We start from the raw sequence: 23,602 nt of genomic DNA, 5'->3' as shown, positions 1-23,602 counted from the left end.
AGCCCCTCCACTCCATCACGTCAGACGGATTACAACTGGGGGAGGGGGCAGAGCAGCCTGGGTAGGTAGATAGGGCTGCACCTGGTTTAACCAGTTCCGCCCACCTAAAGCGACGGAACTTGCTTTATAAAAAATAAAATAAAACTTGACAAAGGCTGCCAAAATTTGGAACGACCCCGCTCCGGATACCCTGCCCCGGGAAGAGGGAAAAAATTCACAACTATGTACCATCTTGCAAATTCTGACCGGCAACCGCACATTGCAAATTCCCTGAGTGCAAAGGGAATGGTTGGGAAGCGGGGCGCAGGGAGCTTAGAGCAAGAAAGAGTTGGAGAGATCTGTGCTCTTTGCGAGCTTGGAAAGCGGGGGATTATGCCGTCTTGGACAGCTGATCCCCCCACCCACCCACTCCCGTCCTCTTTTCTCCACCGGAACCCGGGCGGGGGGACTCGGCGGTGACCACCTCCATCCCTGCGCCTCAAACCCTCTTCCTCCCCTCCACTCCAAAACTCCTCAGGGCAGACGGCGGAGGAGGGGTGGAGGTAGAAGCGTTCAGTTTAAAAAAAAAAGACTGGAGAAAAAAAGAATTGAATTGAAAACAGTAACGAGAGACAAAAATTAGAGTATGCAAAAAAAACCCCAACCCAACACTTTTTTTGTGTTGTTCTCCGCGCTTCGCTCCAGGATCCAGAGGAGGAAGTCTACGGCCGTTCCCAAAACTTTTTTCCTCTCCCTCTTTCTCTCTCTTTCCCCCACAAAAAGCAGGACGTAATAGAGCTGTTTCAAGTCCCGATCATTCGGGATCCATTCAGAATCCTCTCGCTGCCAAACTCTTAAAGCTTTATCAACTCTACAACAAACCCCTTTTTCTCCCCTCTCCTCCCCTCCTTCGCTTGGTCACTCTCCCAAAACCTGAGCGGGGCAGCGATTCCCCTACGTGCTTCAGAACGTTGGAGAGAAGTGGGGTTCGCCTCTCGCTTTCTCTCCGCAACTTTAAAGGAGCGCGCGCGCCGTGGGGAAAACGCCTCCAAGCGGCCCCGCAGAAACAACCGTGGGAAAGAAAAAGACCTTTTCTTCTCTTTTTTCCTTTCTTTTCCTTTCTTTCCTTTTCCTTTCCTTTCTTTTCTTTCTCCCACAGACACACACCCCAAATTTTTGCCGATTCTTAACCGCCATTGGGGGGAGTGGAGAAAATGGAAAAGGCAATATTCTATCCTGTCTGGAATAACACGGAATAATTTCGAGGGGGGATTCTCAGTCATCCTGGAGTCTTCCCGCCCGGACGCCCAAAGCCTTCCAGCCCACCCGGATCGAGTCAGCTGCGGTGCAGCTGGTGGTTGGGCAGGATAGTTTCAGGCAGCTCCTGGGCGGCGGGTGTCCAGGCGGGAAGAGCCAGCGGGGGTGGCGGTGGCATCTTCGCTGCAGAGGCGCAGCAGCGCCAGCAGCGGGGCAGCCTCCATCGGGCAGCGAGGCGAGCTGCGTACACTGTTAGTCAGTGCTCGGCAGTACCTGCCACGCAGCCTCTAGCCCTGCAGGCCGTCCTCCCGGCGCACAGCCACTATCATCCTGCAATTCCTTGGTGGCGGCGGTGGCAGCCGCGAGACCTCCTCCTCCTCAGCCACCGCCATCTTGGCTCCCCCTCCCTCTGAGCCCCCTGCCTCCAACTTCCCTCAGGCCCCGCCCTGCTCTTCCCTCGCCCTCGCACAGCGGGTCCTGGCTGCACTGCCGATGCCCTTTCGTCCACTCAAACCAGGACTTTTTTAAAACGTTGCAGGACACGGGAAAAATTGTGAGGAAGCGTGACTATCCCGCCAAAAGCGGAACGTCTGGTCACCTTAGTTATAATACTAGGACAAAGTAATACTGTACTGAGTAGTAATAATCTTGGCTGAAATATAACAGCAAATCTAACGTTTCAAAAATTATCTGTAGGGAATAGTCTTGCTCACTTGAGAGCTTTAAGAAGTCAATTCCTTAATGAAAGCCTGAAAAAAGACACAGCTGCTTCAAAGAGGCAATGGAATTTGCATATTAATATAGTTCAGAATAATTTTTAAAGCATAATAACCTTCCAAATGGTTTCTATTGCATTTGCCTTGTACTTCCTGGAACATACAGGCTTATAGAATCTGAATGACAAGTTTCTTTTTCTCATATGAATTAATTTTTGATTTTATAAATTTATTTCACAATTAAATTTACAAATTATAAATTGTGGAAATTTCATTATAAAATTAAATTCAAGGCTAAAACTAGGCAGAATTAAGACAAATGATGATGAATGATTTCATTAGATTTCTGCATGAGCAAATAACCCAATATAATATGTATTCAGTTTGGTTTGAACTTGGGGCTTGATAACAGATAATTTCAAAATCAAAATTTAACAGCTAATAATATATTTTATAGTGATTTTAAGCTAAACATTATTAAAGTAAACAAGACAATGAAAACAAATCAATTGATTGCTTTATAATTAAATAATTACAAAAGATAATTACTAGAATGTAATCAAATAATAAAGTGTTTTGCTTTTCTACTAAACCTACTTATTACTTATGAGAGAGTATTAAAATCTACTTGTATACAGTATCTGCAAGTAAATATGAATAGCAATAGCAATAGCAGTAGACTTATATACCGCTTCATAGGGCTTTCAGCCCTCTCTAAGCGGTTTACAGAGAGTCAGCATATTGCCCCCAACAATCTGGGTCCTCATTTTACCCACCTCGGAAGGATGGAAGGCTGAGTCAACCCTGAGCCGGTGAGATTTGAACCGCTGAACTGCTGATCTAGCAGTAGCCTGCAGTGCTGCATTTAACCACTGCGCCACCTTGGCTCAGTGGTTGAACTCAGATAGGTGAACAATATTCTTTCACAACTAACTCAAGCTTTAGAAATATGAGTTAGATATAGAAATATTCGTTGCTGAAGCTGGAAAAGAAAAAAAAATGTCTCTCTGAACTTTCTGAAGATCAGATAAGCAGGAGAGGACAATGACTTCCTTTATGAAAGAAATTATTTAGTTAACATTGCAGTCCTGAATACACTTTTTTCATTCTGAGCATATTATCACTGAATGTTACTAGAAATGAAATAGGTGAAAATGAAAAAAAAATGTGATACTTTTTTGTTATAAAGAGCTTATAAAATTTCAAAAGTTATCATATTATTGGAAAACCTAAAATTTAAGCAAGTAAAAGCAGTAGGATCTACAGTGTAATGATCCAGGTTGTCTTGAGTTTTATAGGGAGCTATATTTCTAAACTCTGTTCTCACTCTCAATATTTGTTCAGTATTCATAGCTTCTTTGAACACTGCAATAAAAAGGCTAGACTTTAATTAGGAATAAAAAAAACACATAACATAGTATGTTATGTATCTGATGCTTATTAAAATAGTCTTAAACATTATTCTATGTATCATATAAATAATATATTTAATGATTTCCCCTATCATTATAGGATTTTAACATGGCAGTGAGTTGGATAAAATTAATTCGTAACTATGTAATATCTACTAGCATTATGAGAATAGCCTGGGACATCAGGCTAGAAATTGGGAGACTATAAATTCTGGTCTTACCTTAGGTATCAAATCAGATGGGTGACTTTGGGCTAGTAACTGGTCTCTCTCTGTCTTAGGATGGAAGCAATGGCAAACCACTTCCTGAAAAAAACCTTCTCAGGAAGATTGCAGGAACTAGTCCATGCAGTTGCCAGGAATCAAAAAGCTGAATTAAAGCGACACACATATATACTTCCTCTATAGTTCTTTTAATATCTTGTGCACTTCAGATTACAAACCACAAAATTTTGAATGAAGAGCCTTTCATAAATGGTGGATGATCATGCAACCTTTCCCCTTTACCTTTTTCTCCCTCCTATCTATCCTTACAAACTTAGGCAGCAAGTAACACAATCAACTTAACAATACATTACAAATTCTTGAACAAAGTTTGGCACAGCTCAGCGGTTGTGATGTTTCTAAGAAAAGCTGATTGGCACTTAAAGATAAGCACACTTTAAGCCTTCAGATGCACTGAGGTCTCAGTGATGGAAATAATTATAGATTTTGACAATTCAATGTTGAAGTATTAATTACAAGCAAATGGGTTTCAATACTCTGAAAACCTACATCATTAGCTCATCTCCATGCAGAAACAAAATAAGTCATTTCATTTTGCATGGAAATGTTGTTGTGTTCTTTTTAACATGATGTCTCTTTGATTGTTTTTGGGCTTTAAAGCATGGTCAGAGCTGCCGCCTTTCTAGAAATATTGGTGGGGTTGTGTGGAGTGTTGGCTTTGTTTCAGTAAGGTGGAATGATTGGTTGTGTGGTTGTATCATGATTGGTAGATTGGTGCTAATTGGTGCTGGCTGTGTGTCCGTTGTTGTTTCGTGTTGTAACGGCCTGGGTGGTGGGTGGGGCTCGTTTGTTGACTAGAGCTGGTAGATGTCTGGTAGGCGGGAGGTATCATCACGTTTATTCATGTTGTGGGGGTGTTTCTCTATTTTGATAGCCATAATTCCATGAATGAATGTATGTTGAATGTTGATTTTATTTATATGCTGCCCTTTTCCCCTGAAGGAGACTCAGGGCAGCTCACAACTCAACCAGGGAAGGGGGATACAAACAAGAATTTAAAACGACATAAAAAAAACAATGCATGATTAAAAACACATAATTATTGTCTTGTTGAAGTGTTCAGTTTTGGAGATTAACCTGATTCTTTCAAAATTAATTTCATGTCCTGTAGCTTTAAGGTGCTGGAAAAGGAAGTTTTTTCTTTTTTTCTTACTGCGCTCTTGTGTTCTGCGATGCGTGCATTTATTCTCCTGTTCATTTATCCTATGTATGTTGCAGGGCAGATTTTGTATGGTATTTTGTAAGACTCCTTGGTTTTCTAGCTGGACTTCATCTTTGGGGTTTCTTAAGATGTTGGCTATTTTTTGGCCAGTGTTGAAGGCTGTCTTGATATTGATATTGTATGGAAAATTTTGTTTATTTTATCTGTTGTGCCTTTGATGTAAGGGAGGAGGGCGATGCCGTTGTCCTGTTCTGTGTCTCGGTTTTTGGGAGGAGTCTCCCTTGGATTAGGTTGGTAATTGTTTTTCTTTGGAATCCGATGGAGATTAATACATTTGTGAAAGTGCGTAATTCAGCTTTCAGGTGGTCTTTGTCGGCTAGGCGTTTGGTTCTGGAGATGAGGGTTTTGGCTACAGAGTTGATCTGTGCAGGATGGTGATGGGATTGTGCGTTTAAGTAGCAGTTGGTGTGTGTGTTTTTTCCCAGTAGATGGTGTATCCTAGGGAGCCATTGGGTTTTTTATAGATTAGGATGTCCAGAAAGGGAAGTTGGTTGTTTGCTTCTATTTCCATAGTGAATTGTATTTTGGGGTGTACGCTGTTGAGATGTGTGAGGAAGTTGTCCAGTTTTTCTTTCCCGTGCGGCCAAATCACGAAAGTGTCATAAACATATCTAAGCCAGAGTTTGGGTTTGTGTTCAGATTTATCTAAGGCGTTAATTTCAAAATGTTCCATGTATATGTTTGTGATGACGGATGAGAGGGGTGATCCCATGGGTGCTCCTTCTATCTGTTTGTATCTTTGTCCATTATGGATGAAGTATGTGTTGGTTAGGCAGTGGTTGGTCAGGTCCAGGATGTGTTTAGGGGGGTTGTGTTTGTTCTGGATAGCTGTCAAGACTTCTTTTATAGGCACTTGGGTGAAGAGGGATATGACATCGAACCTCACGAGTAGGTCACTGGGTTGTAGGTTTTGTTTCTTATAATGGACAAAGATACAAACAGATAGAAGGAGCACCCATGGGATCACCCCTCTCACCTGTCATCGCAAACTTATACATGGAACATTTTAAACTAACGCCAGCTAATTCTACAGGGGAAAAAAGTCATTTGAGTCAACTTAGTGCAGAAAACTATGGATAACATCCAATGATATCTGTCTTATGAAGAAACACAACAGATTTCCCCCTCCCTCCAAAACTCCATCACTTCCAATCTTCTGGCCACAATTCAGAAAGTGGTTCAAAATGTGAGAGCAGCTGCATAAAGATACAAGAGTTCCCTAGTCTATTTAATCTGTTTATATAATAGTTCAATATATTTAAATTTATTAGTTTATCTATTTATGTGCAGTATGCTCAAAGACCAGGACCATTATATGAAACACATAAACGTAGCATAAAATACAAAAAAAAATGTTAACAGCTTATGCAGCAATATCTCCTGGGTGTTTTGGCTAAGGGCAAGTATAGCATCTTTTCTTAGCAGTTTAATACTTGCACAATCTGTATGTATTATCTGAAAGCCAAAATGCAGCCTAAGCAGTGTGCACAAACCAGAACTTCATTATTTGTATTTTATTTTACTAAAACAAACTGTACAACATAATATCTCAATGAACATTGTAGAGAGTTCTTTTGTTTTTATTTACTATTAGGCCAGTTCCTTGTTGCCTCATGTATACAGGCATATACAGGGTATACCTAAAGTCAGGCCCAATAGAAACTTTTATTATATAAATTACACTAACTGTTCAATTTGGTTTTCCTTTTCTTCTTCAGATTTGTTTAATGCACAATATTTGAACATTCCTAAGTATAGTAACATGAAAAATATGAATTAGTAAAACATACCATGGTTGGTCTATGCAGCCTAACTTTTGGTATGCTCTGTATATTCTAGTATGGTCTATGGTCCATAATGGAAGGTTCCTCTGGGAAATAGGCTTGCTAAAATCTGCGTATTACTTTTTAGAGTGATAAATACAAGAAAGAAAAATACATTCCCCAGTTTGGGTTTTGAAAATTGCATTTTTTTTAAAATCAGAAGTTATTAAATAAATCTGATACTAAAACCGTCATGTTTCTACACAACAAATATGTTGCATTTAAACAGAAGCGTAGAGGCGATGTTAAGAGTACAAACTAATCCAAGTATTTGGTATTCCCTTCATTTCAAATGGAAATGCCATTCAGTAGCATCATTTTAATAGGGATAAAGTGTTTTTATAAGAAATGGAATGTAAATCTCTTGAGAAAAAAAAATCAATCCAGCCCAAAGAACTCTAGAGTATTGATCTACATGCATTATAATTTCTCTAGCTAAAAGAGAATGCTCAAATTAAAATGAAGAGAAATAATTACAGCTAAACACGCATTATTTTCACAGGATTTAAGTTATAAACATAGGTTGCAAATAATGCATTTTTCTGAAAATTAAATGCTTTACAGATCACTGAAACCAACATGGTTATATGACAAATTTTGAGTAAGGTGAGATTTGATATAAAAAGAATTATAATTAATATACTTAGCAAAACAATTGCTCAATTAAATGCTCATTCCAGAGAATACTTTTATGCATGTTTTATTATGGTACAGTTGATGGAAAATATATGCACTAAATACTGCACACAATAAACACTGCACAATTCACAAATAAACCAAACTCCTCTTCTGTGACCAGTTAAAATAGAAAGATCTTCTTTCTTTTTATAAATTATCCAATCTCAAGAAAAAGAATTCATTTAAATCAGATAGGGAGAAGACTCTTTAAAAATGCTAATTTTCTGAAGTAAAACATTAAAATAAAATATATAAAAAGACACTTTTAAAGCCCAATAGACAAAAATGATCTAGCCAATGCTAAGCAGCCACATGTTCATTTTTTTTCATAAATTAAAATTAGTTGTACGGATTAAAACAATTCAACCGAGCCCAGCAATCACATGGATAGTAAATTGTGAAACATATAGAGGTAGTCCTTATTTTGCATCCATTTGTTCAGAAACTGAAGTTACAACACCACTGAACATGGGGTACCTATGATGGGTTTCCACAGTTGTATTTGTCACAGGGTCTCTGTGATCACGTGATTATAATTCAGACACTTGGAGATCATCTTACAATTATAACATTGCAGTATCCTATGGTCACATGCTCACCATTTGCGACCCTCCAGCTTCCAACAAGCAAAGTCAATAGCAGAAGGTTGCAAATGATGATCAAGTGACCATAGGATGCTGCAATGCAATAATTGGGAGTTGATCACCCAGTGCCTGAATTACAATCATGGAACACATATCCATTGTAGGTTGGCATGATGATACGACATGTGCCTCATGACTGCATGTTGGTAAGTGAGGACTACCTGTAAATCAAAGTGGAAGTGCCAATTTTATGTGTACTAGATTGCTGCCATGGATATAATACTTTACCCAACAATTGCAAATCAGATCTTATAAGATACCTAGAAAGACTATCTTAGGATTCTCCTAAATATTGCAAGGAGAAAAAGCTCGAACAAATAATGCTTTTTTTCTCATGTCAATTGTTAAACTGCAAGTACTGATCTTAAGAAAAACTAGGTGACTGACATATATATCAGTTCAGCAAAGGGAATACAACATTCAATGTTTTTATCAATCTGCAGAAGCTGGCTTCACTGCAGTCCATTTATCAATGACATATAGTTTGTTAAATAATAATAACAGTGTTATATTAACATTGGAATCCCATTTTCTATAAGAAACCAAACAGTTATGCATGGTACTTGACATTTAAGAAAAAAAGAATATAAGGAAACAAAAGAATAATTTTATAGGAGAAGATGGCTAGAATTAATAGCAATTTGTTCCTAACCTTTATTTTAGGTTTACTGTCTAACATGTTCAAGTTTAGGTGTTGAAAAACTGTGGGCTTTACTGAAACATCCAAGAACCTTTGCAACTACCATGATGGTGCTGATTGTAGAAAATTATGTTTCACCAACATCTGAAGGATCACAATTATCTTAAACATTTTCTAATTATTACATTATTTTAGAAAATAGTCATGGAAACAAAATATGTCAACAGCTTTTTTCATTTAATAGTTCTTTGTGTTATAAGATTCCTGAGGAAAAGGAAAGAGGAAAGTAGTGTACAGGACTAAAATTTTGCATGTAGAAATCAAATCACTTGGATCACTTCTAGTGTGTGATCCAAAAACAAATACCCAGATCTTTAGCAAACTATTACTACAGCTCTTTACTGCAAAAGGTGCTTTAATATAAACTTAAAATAAGAGTGCTCCTGACAATGTAAGACTAATTTACTCAAGAGACTCTGCTGAAGTCAAGCATAAGCATTCAACACAAGAGCTTTATAAATGACAGGAAAGTACCAGGAGATAATTTAAACTTGTATTCATTCTAGAGTCATCAGTTACATGTACTTTTTAACCTTTAAAGCTGAAATGTTAACTTATCATCAGTTAATGAATTTACGTTTCCCCTTTCTCCAACATCAATCAATTCAAGATATTACCCACTGTTAGTGAATTAGTGTTAAGACTCTGGGGAATATCAGTGAAAGGGTACTGCCATCTTTCTTTTCAGGTCATAAAAATAAGTTAGGAATAAAACCTGCAAATAAGAATTTTGCCTATTGTAATTTAAACAAATGAAAATAGGTAGAGCTAATATATACTTAAAAAAGAAAAGTTATAAATAAACAGTGGAAATTAGTTACATTACTATAAAGGGTATATTTTAAAAATTACAGAGTACCATTACCAAAACAATGTAACTTTTTCTTCTCAAACTTCAGTCAGTCTGAAGCCTACTTTTATCTTTTGTTAACCGTCTCAAAATTAGATATCTAAACTTATGCTCTTGTTCTTCAATAAGACATCTAAACAATACCTTACTTAAGTAAAATATAAATTATTTGAAGGGTAACATGAAATCTATTTTTAATATAGGAACAACTACTTTTTTAAAATCTGGGACTTTAAATCTGCTCCATTGATGTGATTTGATGTTTTATCATTTATATAAGATATTAAAGCAGGACGTAAAGTGAGAATTGGACATTAAGTGTGAAACCTATTGGGTCAGGCTGGACAGCCTCTTAGAGCCCCTTTACTTCTATATTAAAGCCACATAGGCAGAGTTGCAGCTTGCAAAAGAACAGGAAGCAAGTGCCTAACCACAAGATGTCCCTATGTCAAAACCTATGTCAAAAGTCCAAGGTTCAATTAAAGTTCGTTAATGACACGTATTCCATAAACAAAAGGAGAAGTAAGACCCCATATCCTTTTAAGGCTTCCTCCTCAAGGTAACCACTAAGAAATGTGTTAAGTATTTCCGTGTTTGAGAATGTATAAGAATGTGTGCTTCGATAATGAAGGTTGTTCAGAACTTGCAATGCTAAGCCATGGGCTAGCTTTCTGAGCCTGGCTACCAAATAAACTTTTCCTGTATCCTGAGAAGTCTAAAGCCTGTCATTTTCTGCAACATATTCACCATTCTGGCACAGTTACTGGTCTACAGCCACTCCTTGCTAAGCAGTTTAACAACATACTGTGAATGTGAAACTGAAGATTGGGGAACATTTGACAAACATCTGATAATGAAATATCTAATGAAAGGAGCAGCACCAGACAACTACGGGCCAACTTAAGAAACTAAGGGAGTCACCTAACTTTTAGAAGATAATATCCTCATTGCAATAAGGCATCATGATTGGAATTTACCTCCCAAGACCTTGTTCCATCAAAATGTAATGATTTTCCCCGAAGCTATTGAATGCCAATTCTTGTCTTGAATTTAATGGAAATTCTTTCTAACTTTCTAAATTCTTTCTATGGATTTCATAGAAATTTTAATATATATGAATCTTTACACTAACAAACACTTCTTTAACCAATTTTCTAAAATAATTTGTATTTCTTTCAATCTGATGCAGAAATGAGATCTTACATTTAAATAAAGCAACAGAATTAGCCACAAACCTGGTGCAAAGAAATTTCCAGCCACCACAGATGAACCACTCTAAACCTCTTTTTCTTTGAGAAATCCTTGCTCTTGGTAATGTATGGTAATCACTTTCATCATTTTCAAAGCCTTCTTCTGACATCATTAGAGGCATCTCATCCAAGTGAGAGGGCTCATCTTCTATTGGGTATCTATTAATATTAAAGCAAATAAAATAATTAAGATGCAATACAAATCCAATACTGTCATGCTGAAAAGGTGTTCAAGGAAAGCAACCTTGTTTATACAGAGGATTGATATGCACTCCTGAAAATACCTAATATGTTAGATAAACTGAGCCGGAGCAGCAAGGTAAAAATAAACAGTAAAAAAAGAATAGTGATATGTATTAATACATATTCCCTAACTCGTGAAACTTGGAAAAAAGTGCTACTTGTTTTAAAAATCTACAATAAATGGCACTCAATTATGCCAAAATGATGATACATACAGGTTGACATAGCCATACAAATTCTGTAATAACATGCTGGCATCCTAATGTCTGTGTAACCATATCATCCTCATATGCTTTGACACTTCCCCCCACTTCGACCTCCCTGTGGATGATCAAGTCTGCATTATCTATATTTGTGATTCTACACATGACACCATGTACAGTAACAAAGGAAAGAAATCCAACTATATATTTAAAAGTATAAAATATAATTTTATACAATCAATTACATTTTTCATTCTCATAAAGACAATAAAAGTTTCAATTTGAGACATTAAATTTAGAATAAAGAGCCAAGGTGGCGCAGTGGTTAAATGCAGCACTGCAGGCTACTGCTAGATCAGCAGTTCAGCGGTTCAAATCTCACCGGCTCAGGGTTGACTCAGCCTTCCATCCTTCCGAGGTGGGTAAAATGAGGACCCAGATTGTTGGGGGCAATATGCTGACTCTCTGTAAACCGCTTAGAGAGGGCTGAAAGCCCTATGAAGCGGTATATAAGTCCACTGCTATTGCTATTAAGATAGGTAATGCAGGCTGGAGAATTGTCAGTAAGCAGCAGAAACAACTGAGACAACAATCTCTTTTCTCCTATCCAAGAGTGTCTCCCCACTTACAAAAAGGTCTTTGTGTTAGCATCAGAGTTGGAGTTTTGGTTAATAAAAAATTAAGGGTGTGTGAATGAATGAATGAATGAATGAATGAGTGAACGAACAGAGTATTTTCATTATAGAATAGATTTGAAGCATATTCATTTATTGTAACAGTGTATTAACAGTGGAAACAGCAAGTCTGTTGATAATGGTTTCTGGGAATCTATTATACTACTACAGACTTTGGATATCGGGGGGGGGGTTCCACAAAATTGACATTATTTGTCTGATACTTAGTTTTTGTTACAAAGTTTTTTTCATCAAAAATACCTGTGTTAATATGATACACTAAGTATTATCCAAATACATTAATTTTTAATACAGCAAATATAAATATAACCCATACAAAAGCTGTTTTGGGATCTTCCATAATTGTTTGAGAAGGGGTTCTGAGAACAAAATGTTTAAGAAACATTGTTCTAGAGAAGGGGTCCCCAACACCTGGTCTGTTGCCTGGTGGCCATTCGGAACCAGGCTGCAGAAGTGGTGGGCGTGCGTGCGGGTGAAGCTGCATTCATGAAAGATGTGTGCATGTCTGCGTACACAAAACCATCCCCTCTTCCCTCCCTGCTATTGCTGTCGCCTGCTGATCCGCCAAGCCAGAAAGGTTGGAGACCACTGTTCTAGAAGACTGTGTTTATTCTTGTGGGAACAGAATTCTGGCATAGATGAAATTCTCCGAATTGACCTACTTCAATGTGACTATTTGCACAACAGAAGTAAGGAGAGAAAAAAGTCTTGTCCATTTGCCTTTCACTATATTTCTGTCCAAATTTGGAAATTGTAAATCGTGCAGTCATTAGACTGAATCTAATATTGTTGTCCCATTAATATAAAACTTCTGAAAAGTCTGAATTCTAGCAAAAAAATTCAACATGGTTTGCAGGACAAATGCTAACCTTCAACTTCTTTCTCTCTAGTTGCCAAAAATGAATAATGCTTAAAAAAAATTTTTGTTAACATGTTGCCTCTACTTTAGTACTTGCTAAAAATATGTTTTCTTATTTCATATGATAGGCCATACATATCTTACAATTCTTTCAGAAATTACAGAATGAAAATTAATAATTCATTGTAAAATAATCTCCTATTTAAAAAAATTTTTAAAACCAAGATAGCTATTCTAATAATATACATAAACAACTTCTGAGATAACAAACAAGTATCATGTTTAGTAACTTGACTTCAAAATGTAGCCTTTCAACTGGCAGACAATTTATTCTTTTCCAAAAACAATTTTCCTTTTATGTTAAAAAAATTTTAGAACAGTATTTAAAAACAATGCAATGATGAATAATGGATTTTTCACAGCAAAATAACCTTGATTTCTTTGTAATCTAGTGTCCTATACACTAGATAATTGGTTGAGAGGCTTTTTTATGAGTGACAATTAAGTGTAACATTAAAAACTTTGTTATAAAATAAAAAAGCTGTAAAAGTAACTAGAATAAATAGATGAGAATGAAAAACACACTACTTATATGAAATCAGAGAGATATCTTGCTAAAAAAGTTTAGTAAATAAAAAAGCATTCTAAAAAACCAAAAGATTCTAATAGCCACTTTAAAATTAATTATATCTAAATATCTGCAGAGAAATCTATACACAATTATTTTCAAAAGCTTTTAAAAGGATAACTAAAGAATACATTAAATTACAAGGCAACATGATTCCTTCAGATACATGACTTTAAAAAAACATGAAAAAATTAAACATGAAGCTTGCATTTTGCAAAGAAAAGCAACAGCTTCTGGTGTTGAATTTATTGCCTATTTACTATTACTGGCATAGTAATTTCGGTGCTATGTGTTAGGTGGCAAATGGGAACTTGTTTGCTTTCTTGTAAATAGGTGTTCATCTTGGCAACCATTTTGAGTGTGAGTCCCACATATACTCTCAAAATTCCAAATGTGCCTCTAGACCGCTGGCTCAGGAATTCTGGGAATTTAAGTCCACGTCATAAAAGGGCCATCATTCCCCACCCTTGGTTTAGACAATAAATACTGTCAATCACCACTTTATGTCTACATTTTAAAAGTTATTTTACTTTACCTGCATGAACTATAGTAACAGCAAAACTTTAAATGCAGCTACAAATATTGTATTAAGTAACTATTATTACAACTATATCTAATTGCTTCTCCAATAAGTTCAAAGCAGCAGTCAAATGAAGAAGATTTCTTTAGATTTTTTAAATACAACTATCAAACTTCTGATTATAGGACCATTCAATTTCTAAGACTGAGACAATTTTATATAAAATAAGATAAACAATTAGTTCTCATTTGGGATGGTGCACACACTGACAGCTTCATCCCACTTGCTTCCTCCCAATTTTTTCGTAAGACTTACTAACTTTTCACATGGAAAATTCTGCTATTTTATTTGTCTGTTTGTCATAGAATAATAGGAACACAGAAGACCCTGAGGGACTGATTATATTTTGGGAAATAAATAAATAAATAAATAAATCTGGTTGACAAGTCAACTCTGTGCAAACTACTGTAGGCAGAGAGTCTTTGCCTTAAAATATTATTTTTCCAGGGGTTAGAAATAGGAAAGATAGATTTCCATTATCAAAACTAAAACATTTTACAAGCCAACGTATTTTTTTTCAGAGAGCCCAAGTCCAAAGTTCAGCGACCAGAAGTAGAAAGTGCCCTCAGCAGATTTAAACTGTCAATAGGATCTAGCAAATTCTATCCCTGATCATGCCATCACCAGCCTTATCAAAGCATTGTAGAATGTAGATTATTTGAATAGGAAAACTTGTGCTAGGGAAAGACAAAAAAAAACCCCTTTTTTAAAAGAAGAACAATCATAGATGATTCCAGGTTACCTCTACAGCCGATCTGGTTCGAGAATTTGACAATGGTAATGTCATCCTTTCAAAACGGATTCATGGAGCAGTTAGAACATGAGCAATGGTCCCTATTGCTCCTATATTTCCTCTGAAATCATTTCAAACTCATGATTCAGACTATTCATTACTATTATAGATTCCTTCTCATCTTTTCTAGTACTCTCTCCTATTAATATGATTATATTACTTTGTTGTTCGTATGTACACTGAGAGCTTATGCACTGGAGACAAATTTCTTGTGTATCCAATCTCCCATTCCATTCCTATCCCTTCTATTCTAATCTACAGGGGAGTATCAACAGATTGTGATATCATACACGTACATCTAAAATGTAGATATCCAGAGATTATAAGCCTGAACTTCATGATCCCAATGTATTTTCTTTGTTTTCTTTTTCCTTGTTTGTTTTATTGTTCTTTTATTATTTTACTTTAAAAAAAAAAACCTTCCTTTTTATTTCTTCCTTTAACAGTTGGGAGCTACCTAGACAAAATGGCAAATAAATTTAATCCATATCTAACTATCCCAGGTTCTTGAAAAGGATTTTCATAAGTAGACAGTAATGCTAAATCTAGTCTGAATATCTGGCTGAATGAGAAGCCCTGGTAGTGCAGCAGTCAGAATGTAGTATTGCAGGCTAACTCTGCCCATAGCCTGGAATTTGATTCTGACAGGGCTTGAGATTAAATCATCCTTCCATCCTGCTCAGGTTAGTAAAACTGTTAGGAGAATATCATGACATTATAACCACCCAGAGTGTGCTGGAAAGCACTGTGGGGAGGTATATAAGTCTAAATGTTATTGCTATTGTTAGGGGTTGTGTAATGAACATAATAACTCTATGTTTTATTAAGAGAAACTATGACGTAGATTCATTTCCACAACATGGATTTAATCTTTAACTATTAATCATACACAAAATGTCCCTATATAAAGCTATTTTCAATGCTAATAAGTGGAGCACATCATTGAAAAAATTCTGCTATGATGATTTATTTTATATTATAATACATTATTTTGATCGCCTGGCAGACTGCACAAAGTTCTTGCTGCAATAGCTATCTGTTCATATATCTTGTGAAATAAAAATGTCATACGTAACACCACTGTACTACAGAAAAAGGCTCAGAGATTATAAATAACACTTCTCAAGTAATATAACAAACAGAATGCTACATTTTTAGGGCCAGTTACTTAAATTTATATTTATGGAGGTAGTATATACCATTCATTAAATTTCCTGTGCAAGAGCATGTGGACTATCATATATGACAGATTGTATATGTAATTTATAATTTCTATAATCATGAGGATATTTTTTAGTACTTCTAGAAACAAAGAAAGAAATCCATGTTTTACAGTTCATACCTTACATTTTGCAATATAAGCATACCTGAAGCATATCAGGACCCCATATAGATAAATGCATGTCTTCAAAACCTTCAGCCTTTTAATTTATTATAATATGTGCTTCTGTTTTATCAGGAAAGCTATCATTAATACAAACTGAGATCACACCTCTTACTTGAGCATTCTTCACTGAACTGGAATAATATGTTATAATTCTGACTCATAGGGCCTGAAACAATTCTATTGACTGAAACAATAAACTGATGTATCTTTTTTATTACTTCTTTTGTGGATAACACCAAAAGAGAACAAGACATAATCTTTATTTTGATCTTAAAGATACACTGAGAATAGATTAATATATTCATACAAAGACATTGACAAAGCTTAACTATATGAAGCTAAAGAATGCTTACTATTTTTGTCTAAGGTTTAAGTAGTTTGATATCAATTACAAAAAAAAAACCAAATAAACAAACAAAAGATATTTTAAAGATGTAGAAAGATTTAAATAAGGTCAGGCAATAAACATGAGCATGAATCACATACATATTTAAGAACAAAACAGGAATCAAAAATGCTTGAGAATAGATCAGAAATACTTTTAAAGGACAACCTTTAAACCTGAGTTCTAAAGTAGTGTATTTCGGAAACAACATCCAGAAAGTCAGCACTTATAAACAGATTTGCTGAACTGGAAAATAAAAGAACAAATCCATTTCTTTTAACCTTTCTTCCTCCTGTTTAAAGGGCATCTATGTAGAAGCACACTCCTTCTAAAAGAGATACAATAAAAATGAATCAACAGAGTACTGAAGAATTACACAATCGGTCCACTTTAACACTATAATGGGGTCTATTTGGTTTGGGTTTAACTTCTTGAACTGAATCAGACATTGTGACTTGTGATCAGTTCTAAAAGTAAATTGACAGACGATTATTCAACAATTAACCCATCCATAAAATGGTACCTGCACTGAATTGGTGAGAAGAATTTAGCATACTGTACTTCATTTAAGCTGTTAGTCCTTCAATCTGTATGATGTACAAATGTGTAAATAAATTATAGATATCAACAAGATAATCAGAAAGATAGTCTCCACCTTAGTAGGTCTACTAGTTCACTGTAATTAAGGGGAATTTTATATTCTATAGATTGCAATATTTTTTTACTTGCTCTAATTTTGAAATTTTATTCTTTGTAGATTTTATTCTATAGGACCCTATTGCGTTTATCAAAATAACAAAAGCAGGGTCACATATGCAGCTTCCATCTATTTTGCATATTTGTGCAATATTGCAATACATGTTCAAAAAGGTTTGGGATTGGCTTGGGTAAACTCTCCCCCCTGCACTTCCTGAAGATGCAGAATGTAAAGTCTCTGCATTATGGGTTCAAACATTTCTTGAGTATGTATCTTTTTGTTCAGGAGACATTACAGTGTTGTGAATTTGTAGTATTGTTATCAATATTTGTCCAGCTAGATAGCTGACTGCAGTCAGACCTAGTTATTACTTGGATGGCAGCCCAGGAAATACCAGTCCTAAAGGCATCCCAGAAAAGGGCAATAGTAAATCACCTCCATAAGTTTGGACATGTCCATGGTGTCACCATGAGCTAATTTTTAAACTGAAGCAAGACTATACTATGTCTGTCAACATTATTGTATGCATGCTTTTATTAATATTTGTTCATGTTTTTGTTCTATTTTATGCTGCTTTGTTTTTTACATTCCATATTATAATTTTTCAACAATTAGGAATAATTTAAAATAAATAATTCTGATGGGAATCAAACTGAATGCTGGCCCATGAATAACCCCATGAATCAATGTAAGATTGTCAAAAACGAGCTGAAGTTCTCAATATTCTTAGTGCACAGCTAAATGTCTACGGAGATTCTCAGTCATCCAGGTCATGGTTGTCCCAAAGGTGCCTTTTTTCAAGAGGCAACTGAGTGTTATGGTTTTGTTTTTTAAGATATTTCGCTTCTCCTCCAGGAAGTTTCTTGGAGGGGAAGCAAAATGTTTTTTTTTAAAGTCCAATAGCCTCTTGAAAAAGGACTTGGGTCAATATTCTTAGGTTGACAAACAAACCATACATTACCAAATTTTACTTGTCTTGATGAAGTTTATGTTGTATATCACACAGTGATTTAGGAAAAAAAATCCATCTCTCAGCTAGATTCAATTTAAAAACAAAAGAATATCACCTGCATGGGGGTGACAATCAAGCCCACATCTTCAGATTATTTTTCATACCTATTTCACAGCATACAATGCAATTTGATACCTTTAGAATCATGGCCTATTAGTGTCCATGTACCTTTAGTGTCCAGCTACTGATAATTATACCAGGCTGCTAATACCAAAATCTGTTGAAAGATTCAGGAAAAAAACAACACTTGTTTTGTGGGGAGATAGTTTGGTGTAGTAGTTAAGGTGATGGCCTGGAAACCGGGTGATAGTAAGTTCTGTTCTCTATTAGGCATAGAAGACAGTTAGATGACTGGCCCAGATTTTAAGATCTTGAGATTTTTCAAAGAAGAGAAAATAGTGTTGTTTTTTCAGAAAGAGATCTATAAGGATCTAAGGTTTATACAAAACAAAAACAAAAACATTAAGTCTTGACTCTCAATTGCAAAATGCATTAACTCTTACCTAAAGAAAGGAAATGCATAACTAAGTACAATAGTTAGTAATTTTATGAACATGTACTAAGGAATTTAAAAGTTTGTTTATTTATTTATTCATTCATGCATACATTCATCAAATTTTTAAAAATGTCTATCTCACTCACAGAGTGACTCTGACCTTTCAACTGGTATAGTTTAAAAAGTTTCATCATTCCTCAACTAGAAGATCAGTAATAACAATAGAAAACTGCTTTTATTTTGTTCTAAAGTCCCTGTCAATAAATATATTCTGAAATATTATGTTTTAACCATTTTATGAAATATAAGAAATTTGGCTGTCATTTCCACTGATTTCACAGAGCATATCAGAACACATATATAATATGCAGATCACACCAATCAATATCAGAAAACATAGTCCCTTTTCTTTAATATTTTCTTCTAAAGACACATGACAAATAAATGCAGAATGATTCTAAATGCAATACCAAACAACCCTCATTTGTTGTTAAAATTCAAGGAATTTAGTAGAGGAATGCTTTAAGAGCTATTAACAATAGTTTGTCAACAGAATTTATACTAATATAGAAAAGTTCATCATTTAGTACCTTTCTGAAAGTTATTTATTCCTTTATTATTGCAAACCCACAGTAAAAATGGTAACCCCCGTTAAATTAAATACATTTCCTTTAGTTGTATAGTATAATGTTGTGGCTCGGTAGGAGCCTTTGGAGCTGCTATCAGAGTCTGACACAGAAACCTCCTGTGAGTGGTTTCAGGATGCACACAGGAGAAGGGCTGACCGTAAGGAACAATTGAGGACTCACAGGAGATGATAACGAGCAGCTGTGGCTTGTTAGGATCTCCTCCTGTGGATAAAAGACTGATGGTGCCACGCCCTGGTCGCAGAAGTCAACATTCCGTTTCTGTTCTAGTCAAGTTCTCCATTTGTTTGCAACCATCGAGAAAAAGCACTTGGATAAGTGATTTGATTTATATAATCCTGTTTTGCAGTAGTTTACTTTTGCCAGAGCTTTTATCTGTGTTTATTTTGGGCTCGCAGCCAGCAAGAGCCGGGACTGATAAAAACATTCCTTTGAACATTCTGTTTGGCTGTAGTTTCTGAACGGGCAAGGTGGGGGTCAGAACAGTATAATATTTATGATATTTTAATAACATGTAGTTCCTAGTACAAGCTAAGATATAAATTGGAGGGATATATCAACAGTAACAAAAATTCTTTTACAAAATTATTTTTTGGCTGTTAGTTGGCAACCAGTACTATGGTGAGAGATTGATAAAAATGGGTAGGTTTTATGTTGAGAAAAGAAGACTGAGAGAAGATATAACAGCAATCATCAAATATCTCAAATGATAACACATAGAAAACAGCCAGTTCAATACCTTTTCTCTTCACAAAATAATAATCTTAACTTAAAGAAAAGCAGATCCTGGTAGTTGAATATTTTAAAAAAACTTGCTAATAATGAGAGCAATTAGGCAAAGGAAAATAAAGTACTCAGAGGGCAGTCCTTCATCAGGTATATTCAAGCAGAGATTGGAGAACTGTAAATGTTTTAATTTGGTTTCCTGTGTGGGGCAAGATTTTGGATTTGATGTTCTTAATTAATAACATCTTAAAATCCTTTATTATTCTATTTTTACGTACTGATAGAGTTAAATCTCTATGTTAAAATGTAAAGGCATTAGTAAGATATTACTTTCTCAGCCAATCAAAATCATAGTTACATCAAAGCTGTTAAAAGTATGGTATGAGTTAATACAAATAACTAAATCTGGAATCATAATAGCTGCATCTCTAGAAACAAATATCAGGAGATTGTGAGTTCTAGGTCTGCCATAAATATATATGTCAGAATGCTATATCTCTGTTTTACAGCAAAATGTGGCTCAGTATTCATCCAAACATTATTTTCAATACATTTTGGTAGCGATAGAAGAAATTTTAGTAGTTTAAATGCCAAATTGAACCAAATGTTCAAATGCCATCAAGTACTTCTATTTTTTTAAAAAAATACTCAAGCAATTAAGATCTCATATATTAGTCTTGTAGAAGTATTCAGATTGGAGATACAGTATTAATATTCTCTAAAGTTTGTCTCATAATATTTCACTTCATAGTTCTGAAATAGTAGTCTACAAAGCCTAAGATCCAAAGATGATTCACCATTATGTGAATTACAAATACACACTCTTTTTCTTACATTAAGGATGTTCCAATCAGGGTTCCCTGATTATTTTCTATTTGCAATTCTTTCTATTTTATCAGAGGTTGTTTCCAAAAGTCCCTATTTTTAGAAGCTATTTGTTAGGCAACAAATGCAATTGGAAGACAAGATCGGCTTCTATGGGGAAGCATCACAGAGATGAAAATGATAAACAAGTCCAAAAAGGTCTGATTATCCAAGCAATGGCCTGTAACATCTGGGCCACATGAGGAGCAAGGGCTCCTCCCTGCCATGCATTTGTCACAAAAACAAACACCACTGGAAAAATACTGTTCAGTTAGGAACTCTGATTTCTTTCTACATATTTTTTTTTCATTAGTTATACATTTGAAACCACAGGTGTCCTCTTGGCTTGCCTGGGCTACACTGAGTGAAGGTGAATTGTCTTCATATAAAATATACAGCACAATTAATGCATATGAATAACAAACTTTCTTTAAAAGTTTACAATCTTGTGGGGCAGCATTAGTAGTTGACAAGGACTGCATGTGGTGGGCCGTGGGTTGGACATGTCTTTTTAAACCAACTTCAAAATCTGTGGTAATATGTTAGTTATAAACTTATAGTTGTTACATTAAATGTGTAAAGACAGCAATAAAAAATAGAAGCAATTTGAGGAACTTGCTCAAATGTTTGGAACAAATTTACGGTAAACTGAACAGAAACTGTTTTTGTCTATTAATCTAGTGGTATTGCAATCTGTATTCATCCACATAAATGCTAGGAAGAGTAATTAAAACTTTGGCATCACAGAAACTTTCATCCAAGAATATTTCAGCTTCAGTTGTATCAACAATCTTAGTCATGAAAAAAAATATGTCTATTTCAAGCAGAAATCTTGATTAGCCATCAAAGCAAGTCAAACATATGGATTCCGTTTCTTATCTTTCTATGCAGTGATGAATAGCTTTGTTTTTAGAATATAAAAAAGAAATCTGCCAGTGTCTTTACAAATATCACCTGTTTCAAAAGGCAAATCACTTTTAACAAAATATGCATTCTTAACAGAAGTTTCAAATGCTCCCAATAAATCTCTCCTAGAAAGATGCTGCCAAACCATCTTCCAAGTAAATCTCTTATTTTTGAACTGGGCTAAAAAAATTTTAAAAAGAAAAAAACTATTTGCACAATCAATAAGTGGAGAATTAGTTAAACTTCTTTCTCTTGCAAGCACCCTTAACTCCTGCAGTTAACAGAGAAAGCTAGGAATCACTCAAATAAATTCTCATTAGAATAAAGCAAATACATAATGGTCAAATCCCATAGTACACTAACACACTGCACAGTTTTGCACAAATTGCTTGTGTTTAGAGAGGGTAAATGATATGGCTTAATTCTTAGTGCCTTCTGCTAAAAGACTACTGTAAATCTTCTGGCCCTCCACAAACTTCTTTCTAAAGTTAAAAGAACCAAGAACTCATAGGAGCAACTCATCAGGAGTCCCTCAAACTTTTCTTCCTTAAGACCCAGAGAGTTTTGGCAGCCAGAAGCTTCTGGGCAAACATAAAAAGTATTTTTAAAAAAATAATCTTTCTAAGTTCAAGGGCTGAGGTCTAGATCTGAAAGCTGACTCTGGGGTTCAGCCTTTGATGCTGCAGAAGAGGGAGGAAGCAGGGTCTACGAGGGACACCTGCATATTGAACAAACTGAAGGCTGCTGTGACAGGACCAGCAAGAACTCCTCTCGGGACAGATGGGACAACCGTCCTACCCATGGAACCCCTCCCCCAGCACCCCACAGCTGCTCAGATGCAGCTGTCCAAAGGCCCAGAGAGTCCCAATGATCAGGGTCCTGGCCTCCAGGAAGACACAAGGACATTTCACGCCTTGGTGGGTGGAAGGGAAAAAAGCAGCAGCTCCTCGCCCCACTCAAGTTGGTCTGTACCCACGGTCGAACCTCCTCCCCCAGGTATTCCTTGACGACCACTCCCCCCACGCCTTCTTTCTCCTTCCCTTTCCGTTCATGTTGCTTCCGGTCGGTACCTGTTATGCCTCTGTGAGGCCGAGGCTTTGGTGTAATAAGCCGCCCTCCGTTGGGTGCTGCGCGGTACCGGGTGCAGAGGGATTTGATCCGCCATCTTTCTTCCCAACCCACCCCCCCTCTCTTGCTCTCTCACTCACTCTTCCCCTCCCGCCTTCAGCCGGAGGGATTGGATCGTCATCGTCGACGCGCCGTGACGTCACGGAGACGTAGTGCGCCGGTGACGCAGTCGAGACTCGAGGCCGGCCGAAGCGACGAGAGAGGAGAAAACGGGGAAGAAAGGAAGGGAGAGGCGAGGGGGCGGGGACAGAGGAGGGAAATAGGCGGAGTATCCTGACCAATCAGCTTGAGAAGGGACGCTCGGTCTTGCTTCCCGGGCCCGTGTGGGTGGAGGGCTCGTGCGAGCGCGAGAGGCGGGCGCGCGGGGCTTCGGGGAGCAGCTGGGAAGGCGTGCAAGCGAAGGGAAAGTGAAAGTCCGCGGGGTCAGCGGGGGGGGGGGGGGGAGGGAAGGGGCTCAAAAACTATTTTCTCAGGCTGTTCACGGTAGTTATTTCTGCGTGTTATATACAACTGGCCGTATTTTCATCGTAGTTTGTAA

General features: G+C 36.4%; 1 protein-coding gene across 3 annotated transcripts in view; it reads right to left on the bottom strand.

Annotated features, from left to right (window-relative positions):
* ATP9B (ATPase phospholipid transporting 9B) overlaps positions 1-23,287 on the bottom strand; it is a 152,942-nt gene extending 129,655 nt beyond the window's left edge. For 2 of the 3 annotated variants that reach the window (XM_087707337.1, XM_087707338.1), the window contains exons 1-2: positions 23,007-23,137; positions 10,801-10,974 (exon numbers count right to left, since the gene is read on the bottom strand). In XM_087707337.1, the coding sequence (XP_087563463.1) occupies positions 10,801-10,974; positions 23,007-23,101 (269 nt within the window). In that variant the 5' untranslated portion in view covers positions 23,102-23,137. The other variant, XM_087707339.1, reaches the window with a different exon arrangement.
* Between the last annotated feature and the right edge of the window lie 315 nt (positions 23,288-23,602).

This window comes from Thamnophis sirtalis, unplaced genomic scaffold (assembly GCF_051295495.1).
Source record: "Thamnophis sirtalis isolate CommonGarterSnake01/CBP01778 unplaced genomic scaffold, rThaSir2_p1.2 scaffold_2, whole genome shotgun sequence".
NCBI classification, from domain to species: Eukaryota; Metazoa; Chordata; class Lepidosauria; order Squamata; family Natricidae; genus Thamnophis; species Thamnophis sirtalis.
This window is presented reverse-complemented; position numbering and strand designations above follow the sequence as displayed.